Source organism: Penicillium lagena (assembly GCF_028827675.1).
Source record: "Penicillium lagena strain IBT 129212 chromosome Unknown utg000006l_segment0_segment0, whole genome shotgun sequence".
NCBI lineage: Eukaryota > Fungi > Ascomycota > Eurotiomycetes > Eurotiales > Aspergillaceae > Penicillium > Penicillium lagena.
In genome coordinates, this window is record NW_026623227.1 from 514,328 (window position 1) to 532,644 (window position 18,317).

The 18,317-nt window shown below is 50.2% G+C and overlaps 8 protein-coding genes across 8 annotated transcripts; 4 read left to right on the forward strand and 4 right to left on the reverse strand.

The window, feature by feature from the left end:
• Positions 1 to 387: 387 nt before the first annotated feature.
• N7510_008355 (cysteine hydrolase family protein) lies at positions 388 to 1,720 on the reverse strand (the record flags this gene model as incomplete). The annotated part of the gene is made up of 4 exons (XM_056980280.1): positions 388 to 890; positions 938 to 1,069; positions 1,123 to 1,547; positions 1,614 to 1,720. 4 exons carry the CDS (start codon positions 1,718 to 1,720, stop codon positions 388 to 390), a joined length of 1,167 nt encoding a protein of 388 aa, XP_056830489.1.
• A 1,710-nt stretch (positions 1,721 to 3,430) lies between these two features.
• Positions 3,431 to 5,228, forward strand: nde1 (nuclear distribution protein NudE; the record flags this gene model as incomplete). The annotated part of the gene is made up of 2 exons (XM_056980281.1): positions 3,431 to 3,667; positions 3,720 to 5,228. 2 exons carry the CDS (start codon positions 3,431 to 3,433, stop codon positions 5,226 to 5,228), a joined length of 1,746 nt encoding a protein of 581 aa, XP_056830490.1.
• A 460-nt stretch (positions 5,229 to 5,688) lies between these two features.
• N7510_008357 (zinc-dependent alcohol dehydrogenase family protein) lies at positions 5,689 to 6,886 on the reverse strand (the record flags this gene model as incomplete). The annotated part of the gene is made up of 3 exons (XM_056980282.1): positions 5,689 to 6,603; positions 6,664 to 6,683; positions 6,763 to 6,886. The coding sequence occupies 3 exons, from the start codon at positions 6,884 to 6,886 to the stop codon at positions 5,689 to 5,691; spliced, it is 1,059 nt and encodes a 352-aa protein (XP_056830491.1).
• Positions 6,887 to 7,370: 484 nt separating this feature from the next.
• N7510_008358 (Gfo/Idh/MocA family oxidoreductase) lies at positions 7,371 to 8,726 on the reverse strand (the record flags this gene model as incomplete). The annotated part of the gene is made up of 3 exons (XM_056980283.1): positions 7,371 to 7,608; positions 7,673 to 7,816; positions 7,873 to 8,726. The coding sequence occupies 3 exons, from the start codon at positions 8,724 to 8,726 to the stop codon at positions 7,371 to 7,373; spliced, it is 1,236 nt and encodes a 411-aa protein (XP_056830492.1).
• A 434-nt stretch (positions 8,727 to 9,160) lies between these two features.
• N7510_008359 (sugar porter family MFS transporter) lies at positions 9,161 to 11,265 on the forward strand (the record flags this gene model as incomplete). Its single annotated transcript, XM_056980284.1, has 5 exons — positions 9,161 to 9,285; positions 9,349 to 9,609; positions 9,669 to 10,185; positions 10,245 to 10,502; positions 10,570 to 11,265. The coding sequence occupies 5 exons, from the start codon at positions 9,161 to 9,163 to the stop codon at positions 11,263 to 11,265; spliced, it is 1,857 nt and encodes a 618-aa protein (XP_056830493.1).
• Positions 11,266 to 11,413: 148 nt separating this feature from the next.
• Positions 11,414 to 13,874, reverse strand: N7510_008360 (uncharacterized protein; the record flags this gene model as incomplete). Its single annotated transcript, XM_056980285.1, has 5 exons — positions 11,414 to 12,014; positions 12,072 to 12,706; positions 12,765 to 13,623; positions 13,682 to 13,795; positions 13,855 to 13,874. 5 exons carry the CDS (start codon positions 13,872 to 13,874, stop codon positions 11,414 to 11,416), a joined length of 2,229 nt encoding a protein of 742 aa, XP_056830494.1.
• A 432-nt stretch (positions 13,875 to 14,306) lies between these two features.
• On the forward strand, positions 14,307 to 15,698 carry N7510_008361 (uncharacterized protein; the record flags this gene model as incomplete). Its single annotated transcript, XM_056980286.1, has 2 exons — positions 14,307 to 14,444; positions 14,508 to 15,698. 2 exons carry the CDS (start codon positions 14,307 to 14,309, stop codon positions 15,696 to 15,698), a joined length of 1,329 nt encoding a protein of 442 aa, XP_056830495.1.
• Positions 15,699 to 16,308: 610 nt separating this feature from the next.
• On the forward strand, positions 16,309 to 17,916 carry N7510_008362 (sulfatase family protein; the record flags this gene model as incomplete). The annotated part of the gene is made up of 1 exon (XM_056980287.1): positions 16,309 to 17,916. The coding sequence occupies one exon, from the start codon at positions 16,309 to 16,311 to the stop codon at positions 17,914 to 17,916; it is 1,608 nt and encodes a 535-aa protein (XP_056830496.1).
• Between the last annotated feature and the right edge of the window lie 401 nt (positions 17,917 to 18,317).

Sequence of the window (18,317 nt, forward strand, 5' to 3'; positions counted from 1 at the left end):
GTGGCGTTGGGAGGGGGCTTGTTTTATCTGTTGGCATTGCTTGTGGCTGTCGACCCTTTCAGACAAGACACTGGCACGTACACTCTGCATCCGTAAATACCCAACTAAGAGAAGAAAGAAGCTTGTGGATCCAAGTGTAAGAAACAGCTATATTTTTGAACACCGAGTTTAATCATAGCTGATAAGAGTATCAAGTTCAACCGAAATCCCTGTGCGCGCTAAGTCCACCAAGAAGAAAACGCTCTTCAAGTCCCTGTCCAGACAGAAAAATAAAACGCCGTAGTCCTGGCCTGTCCATCCCAAATTCCCTGCGACCTGCGAGCTGAACTAATCCGCTGAATACCGCTGAACAAGAAAAAATAAATGCAAAGAAAAAAAAACCAAAGCTCAGACCCCCATCTGAGGAGCAAGCTTCTTCATCGTGATAGCCTTGAAACTGTCGACGGCATGCACGATATCGTCCAGTTTGGCGACTGCACCGAAGATGCCGCCTTCCATCTTCACCGACTCGATTGTGCCGACGTGCAGCGAGGGCTCGCTGGCAGCAGTGCCGTCTTCAACGACGACACAGTCAAAGCCACGGTCGTTGGCTTCGCGCATGGTTGTGGAAACGCAGACATCGGTTGTCACGCCCGCGATAACCAGGTTCTTGATACCCTTGTTCCGAAGGAGGAGCTCAAAGTCTGTGTGGGCGAAGGCGCCGCGACCTGGTTTATCGATCACCGGTTCCCCGGGCAGAGGATACAGTTCATCCACAGTATCGTGGCCCATTTCACCGCGAATGAGTAGACGGCCCAAAGGACCGGGAGAGCCAATACCAAGGCCCGAGGCATTGTTGCGAGAACGGTACGATTCTCTGCTCGAGAGAGTGGACAGGTCGGGTCGATGGCCTGGAAGATGATTAGTGATGCACCATAGATAATAGAATGTGACCGACCTTCGCGGGTATGATAGACTGGGAAGCCTCCAGACCGGAAGGAGACCAACAGTTGTTGTAATTTGGGGATCAAAGATTGCGCGGCCGAGATATCATAGCCTTGGTACTCCATATACCCGCCCGGCGAACAGACTGTTTTTGAACGTCATTAGCAGTGTACGTCCACAAGGCCATATCATACGTACAATCTTTCTGCATGTCAATAATAACGAGCGCCGTCGTGTACGGAGTGAAGGTCGCGTCATGTGGCCAGTCATATGGGATAGCCGGCAGCTGACCTTTCCGGACCTTGTGATGCGGTACTTGCCGGGACTTCTCAATAACGGGGCCATGGTTATGCGTTGGGTTGAGAACGGTCAACGTCCAGATGCCGGGAGACCCAGCTGCGACCAGCATGAAGGGGCAGTCCATGAGCCGCGACGTGCGCCTCCGTTTCCGTGTCTCCTCTGTCAGGCCGTTCCGAGGACGATAGTGGCCCCCGCGATCGCAGCGGAGCCACACCTTGGCCGTCCGACCGGGCTTCTTCTCTGTTGGGGTGCTCGATGATTTGACGACGACATTGTATCCGTGGGTTTTGCCGTGCTCTTGGACTGCTGCCAGCAGCGAGGACCTGGAAGATGCGGAGATGGTTAGCGGGTGATATTATTTCATTTAGTGATAGAAACAAAACACTGACTTATCGGGATATGTTCCTTCAGGAGGGGGCAGCAGTTGCATAGCTAGTTCAGGAATATCCTGAAGGTCGCTCGGCGCGTCCAGGTTTAGATCGGTGGGGTCGGCCATGGCGAGACCAGTGTGTCTGTTCCGGGTGTGAGCACGGTCGTCACAGCATGCTCGGAGGGCCCGATCTCTTGCCGAGGCAATGTGGAGAGAGTGGGAAGCTCGAGAGTAGTGTAGTTGCGGGAAAGAGAGGATAAACAAGTGCGTGGAAGCAATGGGGCTGACGATCACCCAGGGAAGCAGTGCGTGGGAATAGCAAAGGAAGGTGGGTAAATATGATGATGGGTATGATCCGTAGGGTAGATCAATCAGGCCAGGGCCAGGCAGAAATGGATAACTCACCTCTTCCGGACAGGGGCAACGGATGAGATCCGATGAATGGATCACGATCAGGCGCGGCGGCGATCGGGGCGGCTGGGCGATGCAGTGCCTGAGGCAGCATGAAAGATCAGGTGACCGATTGCGGGTATTCAATCCTTGCAAGTAGTGGCATAAGTAGATATGATGAGCACTTCACCAACGCAATAATAATGACATTGGTTGGAAGTAAGAGACCAAATGAATGAATCCAAAATACTTGTAAGATAGTAGTAAGGTAGCCAGAAAACAGAAATTAGCTGTATCTAATTGTCAATAGCGCACTGCGCGAGGAAACGGTATTCAACTGACAACCCATAAGATACGATTTTTTCTAATCCTTGCTATTATTTCTCTCTTTCCCTCTGATATTTGTTTCGGAAACAACTCACAAATCATATAGTCGCTCCATAGATTCAAGCGAAGTACACCCTGGATGCAAGAGTGGAAAGCTTCTAATTACAGGAAAGAGATTTGGGATCTTGTCGACTAGTATTTGATCAAACCAAACATTCCCGAGATTCCCGAGATCGGTTTCCACAAGCTGCAAAGCCAACATTGGTTCCAGTACTCACTCGCTCTCGGTCCTGACTGGAGGGTCGTGGTCGTAGGGGAAGTGCGTGCGTAGACCGAGCTGTGCCTCTCTGAGCCTCGAAGGACATGGGCCCTGACACCAATGCGTTTTGTTATGTGTACAGTTTAGTATTTGTTTATGATTCCGATTATCGTATTTCGATGTCATTTGATTATGTTTCTTGCCAGGGCTGCTTTGTGGGTATTGGACGGTGGTAGTTGGGGGACTTTGTTGACAGGCAGGAAGTACGAAACTTGCTGTCGTCTATTGTTGATCAAGAATCCGAATTAAGCAAATACGCAGATGGAGCACACATAATATCAAAAGAGAGAGGTCGAATCTACTCAATAATGAGACCGGTCTATAGACCGACTGATGTACCACACTGTATTACCCCCCAATCGGGCTAGCGCACTCGGCCCCCCTGACGACCGCCAAAACAAGCCCCGGCCGATCTAATCATCAATCTGCTTTGCGACACACAACACTTCCCCTTCACCACCATTCTTCCCCCCAGGTAAGTTGCCCTTCCCCCCTCTTTGGAAGACGACACTCGGTATCTACGTCGCCTGTGTTTGCTCCGGCTCTTCTCTCTCTCTTTCGGTGAGGAGTTGACGGTCGCAATCACGCCCACCTGCGTCACCGCCCCCCGGCGAGGGGCTCTTATCAACAACGCACGGTTGTTGACTCGACCACCCACGCAACCACATGCGCCCCGGCGACACGCTGTCCTAAGCATCCGACAGCTTGTCTACCACTTCTGCTTGGTTTTTGCTTCATCTTTATACCTTCTGTTGTCCGGTCATCTTCGTTGCGGCCCGCCCGGTGCCTAACGCGGGAAGATGCCGGCCGCCGACGACTCGCCCCCCGAACACAAACACAGCAGCAGCTTCTACAGAGATGAGGTCGCGCACTACAAGGCTCAATATGAGCAGCTAGAGTCGGAACTAGCCGATTTCCAAACCTCCAGCCGGGAGCTGGAGGCGGAGTTGGAAAAGGACATCGAGGCTTCGGAGAAGCGGGAGCGACAGCTGCAAGAAAAGGTTGATGGCCTTCGATATGAGGTCGACGAGTGGAAGGTATGCTTTTGGACACATCGTATGGATTTGGGCTGGAGCTCACTGTCGTCAGGCCAAGTACAAGCAGTCCAAGTCCGAGGGTAACTCGGCCCTGAACAACCTGCAGAAGGAAATAACCACGCTGCGCGATACCAACCGCACGATGCATTTGAAGCTGCGTGACATCGAGGTTGCCAACGATGATTTCGAACGTCAAGCCCGGAACACGACCTCGTCGCTGGAGGATATGGAGTCCAAATACAATGTGGCTATCGAGCGCGGAGTGATGCTCGAGGAGGAAATCAAGACTGGAGAGCAAGAGCGTGAAAGTCTACGCATAGAGAACCAGCGTCTCCGCGACGAACTCTCCGATCTCAAAATCGAAGCCGAGATTGTACAGGACAGGCTTCGACATGCCGAATCCAACGGTGTACGTCGTCGGAAGCCGGCCCCCTTGTACCGCAGCCCGTCCACTCCCCACACCCTGGAAATCTTTGATCGCTCGCCTGCTGGTACGGCGACCTCTTCACCCGTCTTCGCTACACCACCGGCCAAACCGTCCCTGGCATCGACAGCCGCAACCCCACCGTCGCCGCCTATCTCAGAGTCATCTGCCAGTCTGCGCAAGTCGATCAACGCCACCCCAAGCTTCCCTCGTTCGAGAGCGGCAGGAGCAGAACCAATCACTTCTAGATCTCTCTACAATTCTCGGACTGCGCCGCGCACAACTCACTCCCGAACCCCATCTCTCGCCTACAGCAATGGCCGCTCTACACCAACCTTCAACCCTCGCAGCAGCCTGTCGAGGTCGAGCCTTGCTCGCCCATCTGGACTTCCCAACTCTGGGTCTTTGTATCAAATCCGTGGGCTGATCGGCAAGATGCAAAAGCTCGAGGAACGAGTTCAATCGGCCAAGTCACGACTTCCAGCGCCTTCAGACAGTTCTTCTCGCGGATCACCTCGTGCCGGATCTCGTGCAGGATCTGTTGTTGGTGATAGCCCAGTCCCATCCACTGTGACCGTTCGGAGAACCTCCCGTAAACGGATAAGCGGCAGTAGCTACGGCTCCTCGATTCGAGACACTGAAAGCACGCCTTCATACATCCCTCACAGTCGCCAGTCATTTGGGGCTCGCACCCAAGGTGACAGCCGCCCCAGCAGCCGAACCAGTTTCTCCAGTCGCAGTTCTTTCAGTCAGAGCACCTCTGGAATCCCGACCGCTCCACCCGCTCGGCCTGAAAGTCGATCGAGCCGACCCGGTGCCCGTACGCCCTTAGGTCATTATTCAACGAACCCAACCACGGAGAGTCGACGACCTCGATCGTCACTCAGTAACCATGCGGCTCTTGGAGGCATGACTCACATCGAGGAGGATAACGACTTTTCTACTCCTACATCTCGCCCGGCTCAGGACACTCGCAGGCCGTCCATTCCTGCCACCCCGAACGGCCTAAAGAAGCGCACCACCAGCGGTGCATCCGGGATTCCCACTCCACGAAGCTTCAAGACCAGTATTGGGTCCGGGACCATGCCGCCCCCAAAACCAAAGACTCAGGTTGAAGAATTGGGCGAGACCTATTAAATTGGTGTTCCATTTTTCGTTTCAAGAAGGCGTTGGGGGGCTTGGACATTCGACATTATGGTCAATTGTGAATCGCGAGGAAGGTTTTCCGTTCACCGTCATCTTATTCCGTTGATTTTTCGTTCTCTACTTATGTTCTCCCCAGTTTGATTGACGGGAAGCGTATCTTTATTTTGAGTGCGTTTAGATACCTGGTTATGAGCATTTACCCATTATTCCCCCATTCATGCATTATCCTGTACAGTTGTCCAGTTTCGACTGGTGTTTGTCATGTTTTGTCCCCTTTGATCCTGTTGATGATGTGGCTTCGGGTAGATTCCGGGGCTGTCCTAAGCTGTGTCTCAGCGTCTTACATTTCGTTTTTTTTTCGCCTTGCGGGGCGTGCGACAATAATACCCATGATGTTATGATCATATTCATCCCGTAATTTCCTGATTGACTATCCGGGTGGTAGGTAAATTTAGGCAATCTCGATACAAATCTTCCCCTGATGCTTGCCCGATTCCAAATACTCATAAGCCTCCTTAAGCTGATCCAACGTAAAGACCTTTGGATCAACAACCGGACGAAGCTTATCCGGTGAAGCTTCTATAGCTCGACACATCTCCTCCATCTGAAGGCGATTGCCAACCCCCACACCGCGAGTCGTAAAAAGATTGAGCCAGGTATCCAGCAGGCTTGGCATGGGCTCCTTGCTCTCGCCACCGACAAAGCCAATGGTGCTGATGAGGCCCTCGAGTTTCACACTGGCCATGCTTTGGTTTAATGTAGTCGGGCCACCGACTTCAACCACAATATCAACGCCGTTCCCGCCGGTTAACTTCTTAGCGACAGCACCCCAATCAGATGTCTCGCGATAGTTGATTATATGATCCGCACCAAGGCGTTCAAGCAGTTTCGCCTTCTCGGCCGAGCTCGTTGTAGCAATGACTCTCGCACCGATCGCTTTAGCGAATTGGATCGCAAAGATACTCACTCCACCGGTCCCCTGAGTCAGGACCCATTGTCCCGGCATGAGCTGCTTCCCCGGCAAACCAAAGAGCGCATTCCAAGCAGTTAGCCCCGCACAACTGAGCGTCGCCGCTTCAATGAAGCTCAAGCTCTCTGGCATGGCCACGAGCCCTTGTTCGTCGAATGCTCCGACAGAGCGGAACGTCCCGTCAAGGGACCCGCCCAGTCCGGATTTCAGTGAGAGAGCATTCATCGGCCCTGCCAGATGATGCTGGTTGATTATAGTGACGACTTTGTCGCCGGGCTGGAACCGAGTAACGTGTTTGCCGACGGCCAGGACGGTCCCCGCTCCGTCTGAGCCGGCGACTACATCGGGCTTGAGATCGAAGGGGTATTTCCCCTGTGGGATAAGTATGTCTCGAAACTAAAGATGTGATTAGTCTATACTGAATACTGAATGGATTCGCATATGGATTGGACAAACATTGATGGAGGCTCCTTGTACTATTCATAGATTGTATTCAGTGAGTGGACTGTGTATCCAGGATAACCTCGTTTTGAGAGAATTTAGCAGGAAACATACTCTTGACTAGGACCTGGTTATCGCCAAGTTCAGGGATAGGTTTCTCGCTGTATTTGAGTGATTCCAGCCCATCGTGGCCTACGACAGTCCACTGTTTGGTAGTTTTGGGAATCGATAGCGCCATAGTAGAAATACGGGCACGGCTATGGTATCGTTGAATATTAATGAATGCAAGAAAAAACCATTCATGTGATTCAGGGGCTTATGGGCTGGTTAACGGCATTCGTACTTCCTGGAACCACGCTCACCTACAACCCCACTTCCTGGGATCGTTAACGTCACTCTTTGTTTTGATTAATCAGCTCCCCCTTGATTTCTCTCTAATAACTAAAGCTTTGAAATATCCAGATAATCCAACATCGAGATGTCAGGCATCCCTCAATTCCATAACAACGTATATATGTGAGAACTAACAGTTAAATTTAGATCTAATCTCCTACTTGAAGCAAAGCAGCTCCCTCTAGCTGAGACGCTATCTCTCGGCATCGTCTACGACCACACCAAGCGGCTCGCAGTCGACTTTTGCCCAAAAGAACGGCTCAGGAAGCTCCATTAGCAGTTTCTATTTCTGAAGAGGATGTATACAATGTCCAAGCACCTAAGACATGTTATTTATTTTCGCTTTCCAGTCTGATTGCCCAAGTAAACTCGTAGGTCTTCGTCGCATCTTCAAAGGAAGATAAGATTCGGTTTGGAAGAAGTGCATCTTCCTTGATTCCTTCTAGGGTAGACTTTGATTGGCTATTTGCCTTCCGATCCTGGGAATTGCAAATTGCGGCAAGCTCATTGTAGAAGGGGTCATCTTCAGGATAATAATGCTCGACTTCTTGTTCGTCGTACGGATACCTTTCGGATATAATTAGCATAACATGACTCGAAAAAGATATTACCCAAACAAAGCCAACATTACCTCACGAAAAGCTTCGGAACGCCGTACAAGTCAACGAGTCGCATCTGATACCCGTCGGCTATCACAACAATTTCGTTGGAGTACACAACCCCGTGTAAAGCCACAATATGGCTCAGAGTCCCAATGGCTCCAGTTTTATACTTCCTATTACCACATGTTAGTTTACTATCCAAGGGGATCGAAACGGATTGTGAGCTCACCAAATGGCAGTCGTGGCCCTGGGGATTCTATTCTCGACAGAGATCTTACTCTCATCAATAGCGTCCGTGAAGTGGCTCAACTTGCCGGCGGGCTCATTGTGCTCCAATGCTGTCGCCTGAACAGAATCCAAAATAACCTCACCACCAAGGTAGCGACACAAATCACAAAAGTGCGTGGCCTGCTCAACAATTGGCCCGCCCTGTTTTGACTTGTCCCACCAGTCCGCTTTGCGCATCTTCGAGTACGCTGTCACATAACGCGCAGATACACTCATGACAGTGAGGTTGTTGTCACGGATGAGCTGGACGACCTTCTGGACTACCTTAAGGTATCGTAGCATATAGCCCACGCCCACAAGATTGCCAGATCTGCTCAGATGTTGGGCTACGGCATATGCACCGTCTGCGGACCCGATAGTTACAGGTTTCTCGGCAAAGATAGCCGGTCCACCGCCAAATGCGGCAACGAGCTGAGCCTCAAGGTTGCGCCCCGGCGACATGGACCCGCGGAATTCTGGCGGCGTTGCCAGCATGATGAGATGAACGGGGCCTTCCTTTGTGTCCTCATCAAAGGCATTTATTTGATATGCTGCCTGCTCGATGCTAGTATAATGGCGTGTATCTGCATAGCAACCTTTGGCGGATGAAATCCGCTTACGGTTCATCACCCACTCGAAGCGATCAGAGTTAGGGTCAACAATGCCCACGACGCGTAAACGATCACCCAGGATGCGCTCCAGGTGGGTGCTGTGATTCCAGCGCACCCAGTCGTTGCCAAAGACAATCCCACCGGCACCAACGAAAAGGACGTTGAATGCCGGCATGGTCATATCCGGCTTGCCGTCCGGTGACATGAGCCTTTCGACCTACAATGGAACCAGAAACACGATATCGGGGTCTCTGTTGATAAATGCCAGGGACCATAGCTATGGCTAAAGGATCGGGTCTCTGGGTCCTTGAGGGCCACGAAAACACATGATCTACCCGTATACCAAGGGATAGCTCCTCGGCTCCGGGCTCCGGGCTCCGGGCGTGGAAAACTCATCTGGGGCCCCGCAATGAGGACCCACTAAACTGCGGCTGTCCTATGGATACTCCAAAACTAGATCTCTCACGGCATAATAGCCGAAGGATTTTACTAGGGTAACAAAAAACATACGTCCGGAGCGTGAAGGCCGTGGGCTGCGGACCGTCGAGATCCGATAATCAATTCATTTGTCCTGCTACGCCGAGCCTTGCTCCTTATACTTTTCTTGTATCCTACTCCCTCGAACTTATTGATTTTCTCATGGACACAGAGCATGAGCCGAAGATGGCTGTCGGCCACATTGAACAAACTGATCGACATCATGCTCCCGAGAATGACCCCAAGGGAGAGGAGCATGTCGACCTTAACCACAATGTCTCAGCAAAGTGAGTAGAACGTAACAGACACGTAATGCCCAGCCCAACTCGGAAACTGACACAGTTGAACAGGATTCGAAACCCTTTGGCTCATTTGAGCAAGGTACAGCTCCTTGAAGAGGTTGAACTATTTTCACGCGAAAACGATCTCGAAGATGCACTTTCACTGCTTAAAAAGGGGGCACTTATTGCCCAAAGTGATGATTTCGAAACACTCAATGACCTGGTCGAAGAAGACCGCCAGACCTTGCGCCGTGAAAAGACACACAAATGGTCTCAGACAAAACAACTTTATCTAACCATCGTCCTGTGTTCAATTGGGGCTGCCGTGCAGTAAGCTACTTATTTTCCTCCAGGCGATTACCGGCTTTTTACAAGTACTTATCTTCTAGGGGCTGGGACCAGACAGGCGCCAACGGTGCCAATCTCTCATTCCCACAAGAGTTTGGTATCGATCCCACAACAGGCACACCCAACTACCAAAGAAACGAATGGCTCCTAGGCCTCGTCAACGGCGCACCACACATTGGCGCGTCCTTTTGCGGGTGTTGGTTGTCAGATCCCATCAATCACTACGTCGGGCGACGAGGCACCATCCTTTTTTCCGCAATATTCTGCATGGTCCCAGTTCTGTGTCAGGCCTTTACTCAAAGCTGGCCGGAATTGTTTCTCTGCCGTCTCTTGTTGGGCGTCGGTTGGGGTTGTAAAGCCTCTATCATCCCAGTTTTCGCCGCTGAAAACTCACCTGCTTACATTCGTGGCGGCTTGGTCATGTCGTGGCAGCTATACACAGGTTTGGGTATTATGCTGGGGTTCGCTACCAACCTGATTTTTTACCACGTGGGTACAATCGCCTGGAGACTCCAGCTGGCCTCGGCCTTTGTTCCAGCGGTGCCATTGGCTTTGTTTGTATGTTTCTTGCGCCGAACGATGGGGTATTTGGATCTAATCCCACCTCAATGAAATAGATATACTTTTGCCCCGAGTCACCTCGCTGGTACATGAAAAAGGGCCGGGCAAAAGACGCGTATGCTTCGCTCTGCAGACTACGGAAGACACCGTTGCAAGCCGCGCGTGACCTCTACTATATGCACTCTCAGTTGCAAATGGAGGCTTCGCTCGTGAACCGGACAAGTAACTACTTCAAGCGATTCACTGAGCTGTTCACAATACCGCGCAACCGCCGGGCGGTGGTAGCCTCTTTTGTCGTCATGATGTCCCAGCAAGTGGGTTTTCCCTTCACAACGAGTAAAAGTACGCAAGCAGCTAACTGATCAAAACTCTACTGAACAGATGTGTGGTGTCAATATCATCAGCTACTATAGCTCCTCCATATTCAGCTCAGCTGGCGCCAGTACTCTAGCCGCTCTACTGTTTTCCTTTGGGTTTGGGGCGATAAATTTTGTTTTTGCTTTCCCAGCGGTGAAATTAATTGACCAATTCGGTCGACGAAGCCTGCTGCTAGTGACATTCCCTCTGATGACAATAACCCTGATTGGAACAGCCATGTGCTTTTTCACCCCCGAAGACAGCAAGGCGCACCTGGGTCTTATTGCTCTCTTCATCTATCTATTTGCTATCTGCTATTCCCCCGGAGCGGGACCGGTGCCTTTTACGTATAGTGCTGAGGTTTTCCCTTTGTCGCATCGGGAGGTGGGCATGAGCTGGGCCGTCGCCAGCATCAATTTTTGGGGGTTTGTTTTGTCACTAACCTTCTTCCGTATAGAGGCCGCTTTTACCATCGAGGGCGCTTTCGGCTTCTATGCTGGTCTCAACGTCCTATGCTTCTGTCTCATTTTCTGCTTCCTCCCTGAGACCAAGAAGCGCACCCTGGAAGAACTTGATTATGTTTTCGGTGTTCCCACTGGAACTTTTATACGCTACCAATTCACCAAGGTGGTACCTTACTTTGTGCGCCGTTACTGTCTTTTTGACAAGTCCGCTCGTCTGGAACCACTATATCAACTGGACCACATTACACCGAACTAGAAACTTCTATATGATGCAATTTCTGATATGAAAGCTTTGTAAAGCATAGTCAGGGCCCTTCCATTGAAAGGACGAATTCGATTTTTTTTTTGTCTTCAATGTTGCTACAGAACATTTTTCTTAATCTTATTAGATATCATTCTACAAGCTATTGTTCCCCAATGAACTGATTGCTGTCCTCAAATATTGGCGATATCCCATGCTGAGAGCCAAAGACATCTTCACCATCGCCCCAAAAGAGCTCCTCGTCGAGGAAGGGCAAGGAGCCTGCCTGGGGCCAGCCCGGGAACATATCTTGCAAACCATTGCCACCAAATGAATTATAACTCATGCTGGTAAATTCTGTTGTGTCTACCGAGTTGGAAAGGCCTAGCTCACCGGGTCGGTAACTGGGAGCCGAAGGGCTCGGAACCTGTCTGGCACGAACATCACCGAACCACGCCGTAGGGCTAGCTTTGCGTTTTTTCTGTAGGTTACTATGTGCCTCCAGCGGACGAGCTGGTGATGTCGAGTTTTGGTGCTGTAGACATTGCTGAACAAACTCTTCCGTGATCTCGATGCATCCTCCTGCTATGCGAAGGAGCTTGCCACAGTACGAGGACGGATCATCTGCTGAAGTCACGAATCGCAACATACTGACTAGCTCTTTTAAGCGTTCAAGATCGTCCAAATTCTGGCCCGCAAGTGGATATGTGAATATAGTTGGAAGGATCTCAAAAAATGCCACAAAAGGGCGCCATTGGAACGGACTGTTTTCGAGTCAGAATATCGAGAATCCAAGAATAACTCGAATTGTGGTTTCTTACCGTCGCAGAACCATAAAGCCACCAACAGTCGTTCGGGCAGCACGGATTTTGGAAATCGTTCGAATGCACTGCCTTGCTTCTAATAGGCGTCGCGCATATTTAGAAGGTTGACTGCTCCGCCGTAACACCATAAGCCGTGCATGATGGACAAAATGTTTTTGTTCCAGCCGCAAGAACTGCCAGGCACGATGATGCATGGAGTCCGTCTCATTCTGGGAGACATTATCTATAGCACGTTGAAAGATGTCAAGGTCTCCAAGAAGCTCATCCACGTTGTACTCTAAACTTTCTAGAGAACCACGTGTGGCTGCTGGAGAGTAAAGCTTGCCGTATACTTTGCCGACAATGAGACTATAATCAAGGCGGAGCCGATAATCGTATGTTGCGTATAGTGGATAGGCAACATCACAGTCGTGATTGTGAAGATTGGGTGGTGTTCCAAGTAGCATTGACACATCCTTGTCGACGATGAACAAGCAGCTGAATACTCGGCGCCGGTCGTCGATATCTTCCGTAGTCAAATCTGCAATGCCATATCTCTCCTCGTGCAAACCCATTGCTTTAGCTACGAAGCAAGTTTGGTTAAGCAAATATTGCGTGACGTGTTCCGAGAAATACTTTTGCGAGATCAACGTCTGGCCACCTAGTCAATAGTGAACTCAAAGTATATTTTCCATAAGATTGTAAACTTACCAGGGCCAATAGCGCTTGAACATTCACCAGCTTTGGCGTAAGTAGTTGGTGTATAACGGAAAATGACCGTCGAATATTAATAATGAACGGCTTCTCAAAATGTGTGATAGAGACGACGTCGACATCACTACTTGGCCGATCTAGAGGCATGTATCGTCCCACAAAGCAAAACAAAATCATGTAGTTGAACAATATAACCCATGCAGGTTCCACCTTCTCAGCTGTCACTTCTGGTGAGTATTGTTCCTTAATGGCATTGAGGCACGGCTGTCGTCCCATGATTGGCACAACAGACGAGATATGTCGAAAGTAGGGTTCGAAAATGGGGTCCAACAATCTTTTCGGAGGAAGAAGCAGGGGGTTTCCATCACTGGAAAGGTCCACTTGAGATGTGAACGTTGAAAGCGAAAGTCCATGATAAATATTAGACTTGAAAGCCAAAAAGGCGTCCAGCGGAGGCTGTGGCGATGATTGCTCCTGTGGCCTCTTACGGCCGAGGATATCTCGTAGGGAGGCTTTCGGTCTCATTGCATCTAGATGCAAATCGATCTTATCGTCCGCATCTTCAAAGAGAGATATCAAAGCACTGGTCCCCATAAGACGATTGGTGCCTTTGCCATGGTGAGCAATTTGGTCCAGCACAGCTACATCCTGGCTACCAGACGGACTTGATGGAATAACCACAGACGATAGCGGTATCGGTGTATCCAGATAGCGATGCTTCTCGCCACTATTTGTTGGGTTATTGTGCTGCTGGGGAGGCAGACCTCGGAAAAACTCATCCAGTCGGTGATGAATGAGGCTGACATTCTTTTCCAAGTCACCGAGGCGGTTGCCAACTTGTTCGAGGTCATTGACCCTTTTTTAATATCTGTCAATCTTCCAAGGCCTTACATATTATACAAGAGATAACGTACAGTTTGTTGGTTTGGTTAGGCTTTTTCCCTTTGTTTGACCTTTCACACTTGATCTTTGCTTTAACACAGTTGGAGCAAGACGGCAGTTCCCGACCGCATCCAATTTTCCTGACCCTACACTTAGAAATTGTCAGGTACACAAAAATTTCCTTAGAGCACCTGCATGAACATACCTGGTCGCATGCTGGATCATGCGAGGTAAAAACCTGGAGGACTTAGGACTCAATAACAGCAGAAAGTACGGGGTCTCCCTCACCTTAGCCTCCTTGGGCTCTAGCTCCGGACTGGCATGTTGTGATGCCATGCTCACATCTCAATTCACATGGTGTTGTCTCGTAACGGGGGGACGGACGGTGTTTCCGGGTAGAAAAGTCCTCGAAGGGAAATGCTCCACTTCGCTGCGGGGTCCGGACTCCGACACCCGGCTGCATAGAGCGCCTCTGATGGGCCCGATACTATGTGATGGATGAATCGCTAACCCGAGCGTTAATCATTACTTTTTTTTTTTCTGGCCACCAATCATCCTTACTTCAATACCAGGAGCATTTTAAACAGTACAATATTCGAAGGCTCCGACATCAGCCAGCAATTACAACTGCATTCGCGTCCCCCCATCTACTTGACTATGCATGGACCACTCTTGCGGCTCCGATGTGGAGTGAACTCATATGCCTGGGGGAAGAAGGGAAACGACTCATGTGCGGCTAGATATGCTGCTGCTACTGCTGCTTTCTCGATCAAGCCTGAACAACCATACGCAGAGGTTCGTGAATACCAGATTGTTGCTTTCATGGACCCGAGGCTTATCCCAGCCTAAATTCGCTAGCTATGGATGGGCACTCACCCTTCAAACCCGTCTTATGATGTTTCCACTTCTCAGACGCTTCTCCAAATTATCAAAGAGGAAGACAGTCTTCTGTCACCATCTATCGTAGCCCAATATGGCCGCGAGCTTCCATTCTTGTTCAAGATTTTGTCAATCCAGGATGCGCTTTCAATACAAGCCCATCCCGACAAAATACTAGCCAAGCAGTTGCACGCCTGTGATCCAATCAACTATCCTGATGAAAATCACAAGCCCGAGATGGCGATTGCCGTGACTCCCTTCGAGGCCCTCTGCGGCTTCAGGCCGTTGGATGAAATTACCCACTTCCTCGAGCAAGTACCGACACTCAGAGCCCTTGTTGGGGAGGACGAATCAAGTTATTTCCAAACAGCCGCCGCCATGTACGACAAGAACATGATCCATGATGCTAGGGAAGCAGACAAACAGGCCCTACACAGGGCTTTTAGCAAGTTAATGAATTCATCACAGTCATCTATTGCATCTGCCTCGAAGGCCTTAGTCGAATCGGCGAAGATTGAAGGCGATAGCTTTGCTGGAGGTGGGGTGACTTCAACTTCAGGTGCGGTTTTATCTGAGTTGATTGTTCGACTTTATGGGCAGTTTGGGCCCGATCATGGCCTGTTCGTACTGTTCTTCACCAACTTTGTCACCTTGCCTCCCGGCGGGGCATTATACCTTCAGGCGGACGATATCCACGCTTATATATCAGGGGATATTGTTGAGTGTATGGCGACATCGGACAATGTCGTCCGTGCAGGATTTACAGCACGCTTCAAGGATGTGCCAACGTTGGTCGATATGTTGACCTACAACTACGCACCAATCGAGGAACAAGTTATGAAGCCAGCTCAATATCTCGAGGCTGCTCTGAATGAAAAGGCAGCCAGTAATGGTTCTTTTATCACCATCTATGATCCTCCTATTGACGAGTTTGCCGTTGCGCGCTCTGTCCTTAAAGGTCAAGGTGCTGCAGCGACATACCACCATATGAACGGTCCAAGCATTATAATTTGTACAAGCGGAGAAGGCAGTATTACCGTTGGCTCCATAACCATGGATGTTCAAGAAGGCTACGTCTTTTTTGTTGGTGCTGCAGCGGAGTGTGCTCTTGAAGCCCAGAGCGATAATGAAGACTTCGAAATGTACAGGGCGTTCTGTGAGATCAAATAATAATGTGAGCGCGCAAATGTTCTCTTCGAAATAGACCAGCAAAAAGTAAATGATCGGACTACCGGTATTAAGGTCATTAAGTTCTTCTGTTTCCTAGGACTCTATATACGTATCCAACGCCTTGTTTAAGATGATGCCAATTCTATCACCACTATGTTTTTATTTCCACTCAATTTCCGCAAATTGATAAAGCAACGACCCATACCAAGAAAAATGTCAAGAACTCATGGAGCCGAGAGGCCTGCCCGGAGTCCGGGCTCCGGGACCCGCCCGCTCACCTCGTGCGGGGTGTGCCGCATTGCTGTATCCCGTATCTGGATGCAAACCATTGGCTTCAGTAGCAATTGGGGCTGTGTAATCAGGAATTGACCCTTGGTCCCTACTCCACTGTAGTGGGCTGGTTGCAATCTCTTTTCTCGGGCAACATTGGTTCAGACCAAGCCCACCTTAGCTATGAAATACAGCGCATATCCCGACTGACGCAAGGTGGGGGACCTCGAAAATTCATCCACCTCAGAAGTAACACTTCGTTTTCTGCTTTCTCACACCGACCCTCTACATTGATTTCGATTCACTTATCAGAATTTAGCGTTCGTCTCTTTTCGCCAACATGGCATCACCAAAACGCCCCAACATCCTCTTCGTCATGGCGGACGACCATGCCGCCAAAGCCATCTCAGCATATGGCGCGGGAATTAACAACACGCCACACCTTGACCGGTTGGCCAAAGAGGGCATGCTTTTTAACCACTGCTATGTGACTAACAGCATCTGCACTCCATCTCGAGCGGCGATTCTCACCGGTCAACATAACCATGTCAACGACGTGATGACGCTGGACAGTGCAATCAACAGCCGGCTTCCTAATGTGGCCAAATCGATGCGGACTGGCGGTTATGCCACAGCCATGTATGGGAAATGGCACATGGGAGAGGGCAGGGCCCATGAACCGTCTGGGTTCGACGACTGGGCGGTCATCCCTGGTCAGGGTGAATACTGGGACCCGGCTTTCATCACCAAGACTGGTATGGCCAACCGTCCGGGTTATGCCACCGATATCATCACCGACTTGAGCTTGGAATTCATTAAGAAAACCCGTCAGGAAGACCCGGACAAGCCCTTCTTCGTGATGTGCCAGCACAAGGCACCCCACCGCAGCTGGGAGTGCGATGACAAACACAAAGAGCTCTACAAGGACCCGATCCGCTTGCCTGACACTTTTACCGATGACTACAAGAACCGTGCTCGCGCGGCCAAGGTTGCAAAAATGCGTGTCAGCGACGACCTCACTTACTATGACTTGGGCTTGGTCCAGCCTGACGGCGGATCTAAGCATGGTCTTGGGGAGAAGATGACAAACACTTGGTTCTTCACAGACCGCAAAATCAAAGCACCAGAGGATATCACCAAACTCAAACTCATCGATAAGGAAGATGGGACTGTGTTCACTTTCAAGAGTCACACTGAACTTACCGAATTCAAATTCCAGCGCTACATGCAGCGATATCTCCGCACCATTCAAAGCATCGATGACAACATGGGCCGCATGCTTCAGTACCTTGAAGATGAAGGTCTCGCTGACAACACCGTTGTGATCTATACTAGCGACCAAGGGTTCTTCCTCGGTGAACATGGCTGGTTTGACAAGCGCTTTATGTATGAAGAGAGTTTCCAGATGCCATTCCTGATCAAGTACCCCAACTTGATCAAGCCCGGCACTGTTTGCGACGACATAGTTTGCAACGTGGACTTTGCACCTACGTTCCTCGACCTCGCTGGGTTGAGAGTTCCTAGCTACATGCAGGGAGTGACCTTCAAGAGTCTGCTCCAAGGGACAACCCCTGAGAGATGGCAGCAGGTTGCGTACCACCGGTACTGGATGCATAATGATATGGTCCACGGCTGCTATGCCCACTACGGAATCAGGAACAAGCGCTACAAGCTGATCTACTGGTATAATGACGGCTTGGGCATTGAGGGCACAGGGCCTGCCGATGACCACAAAGAGTGGGAGCTATTCGATTGCCAGGAAGACCCGCTCGAGCTGTTCAACTGCTACAACGACCCCAAGTATACTGATGTCGTCAAAGAAATGACTGAGCTGCTTGAAGACAAGATGGCGGATATTGGAGACGTGCCTGTGCACTTTGGACATTGGGCTGCGTCGGAAGGCGTCGGACCTCAGATTGGTACCGGATCTGGTGAGGTTAAATATTAGATCCACTCGCTTTCACTATGTTCCTCATGGGCAAGGCCAGTTGCAGAATCGATTCGAAGCTACATTGTATATCAAGAGAAAGAACCTATGGATGTGAATAAACTCACTCGTAATGTCTTTCACTTCATCAATCCAAGATTTTTTGGTTGTCTATTGCTTCACATCGAGCAAACTCTCATATTGATTAGCTGAACCACGTCCTTAGGTGTCTCCTTCATTGAAGTCGCTGATTCGGTTATGTGGAGAGCCAGAACCCTCCATGTGAATGCGGTCTGGTTTAACTCCCAAGGCCTCCAAACTCTGGCTCTAAGCCTTCATAAAGGGCTAGAGCCCGCAGAAATAGTAGTCCGTGTCCGGAAGAAGGACCTAATCTTTGAATTTACCCAAGTCCACACGTTCTA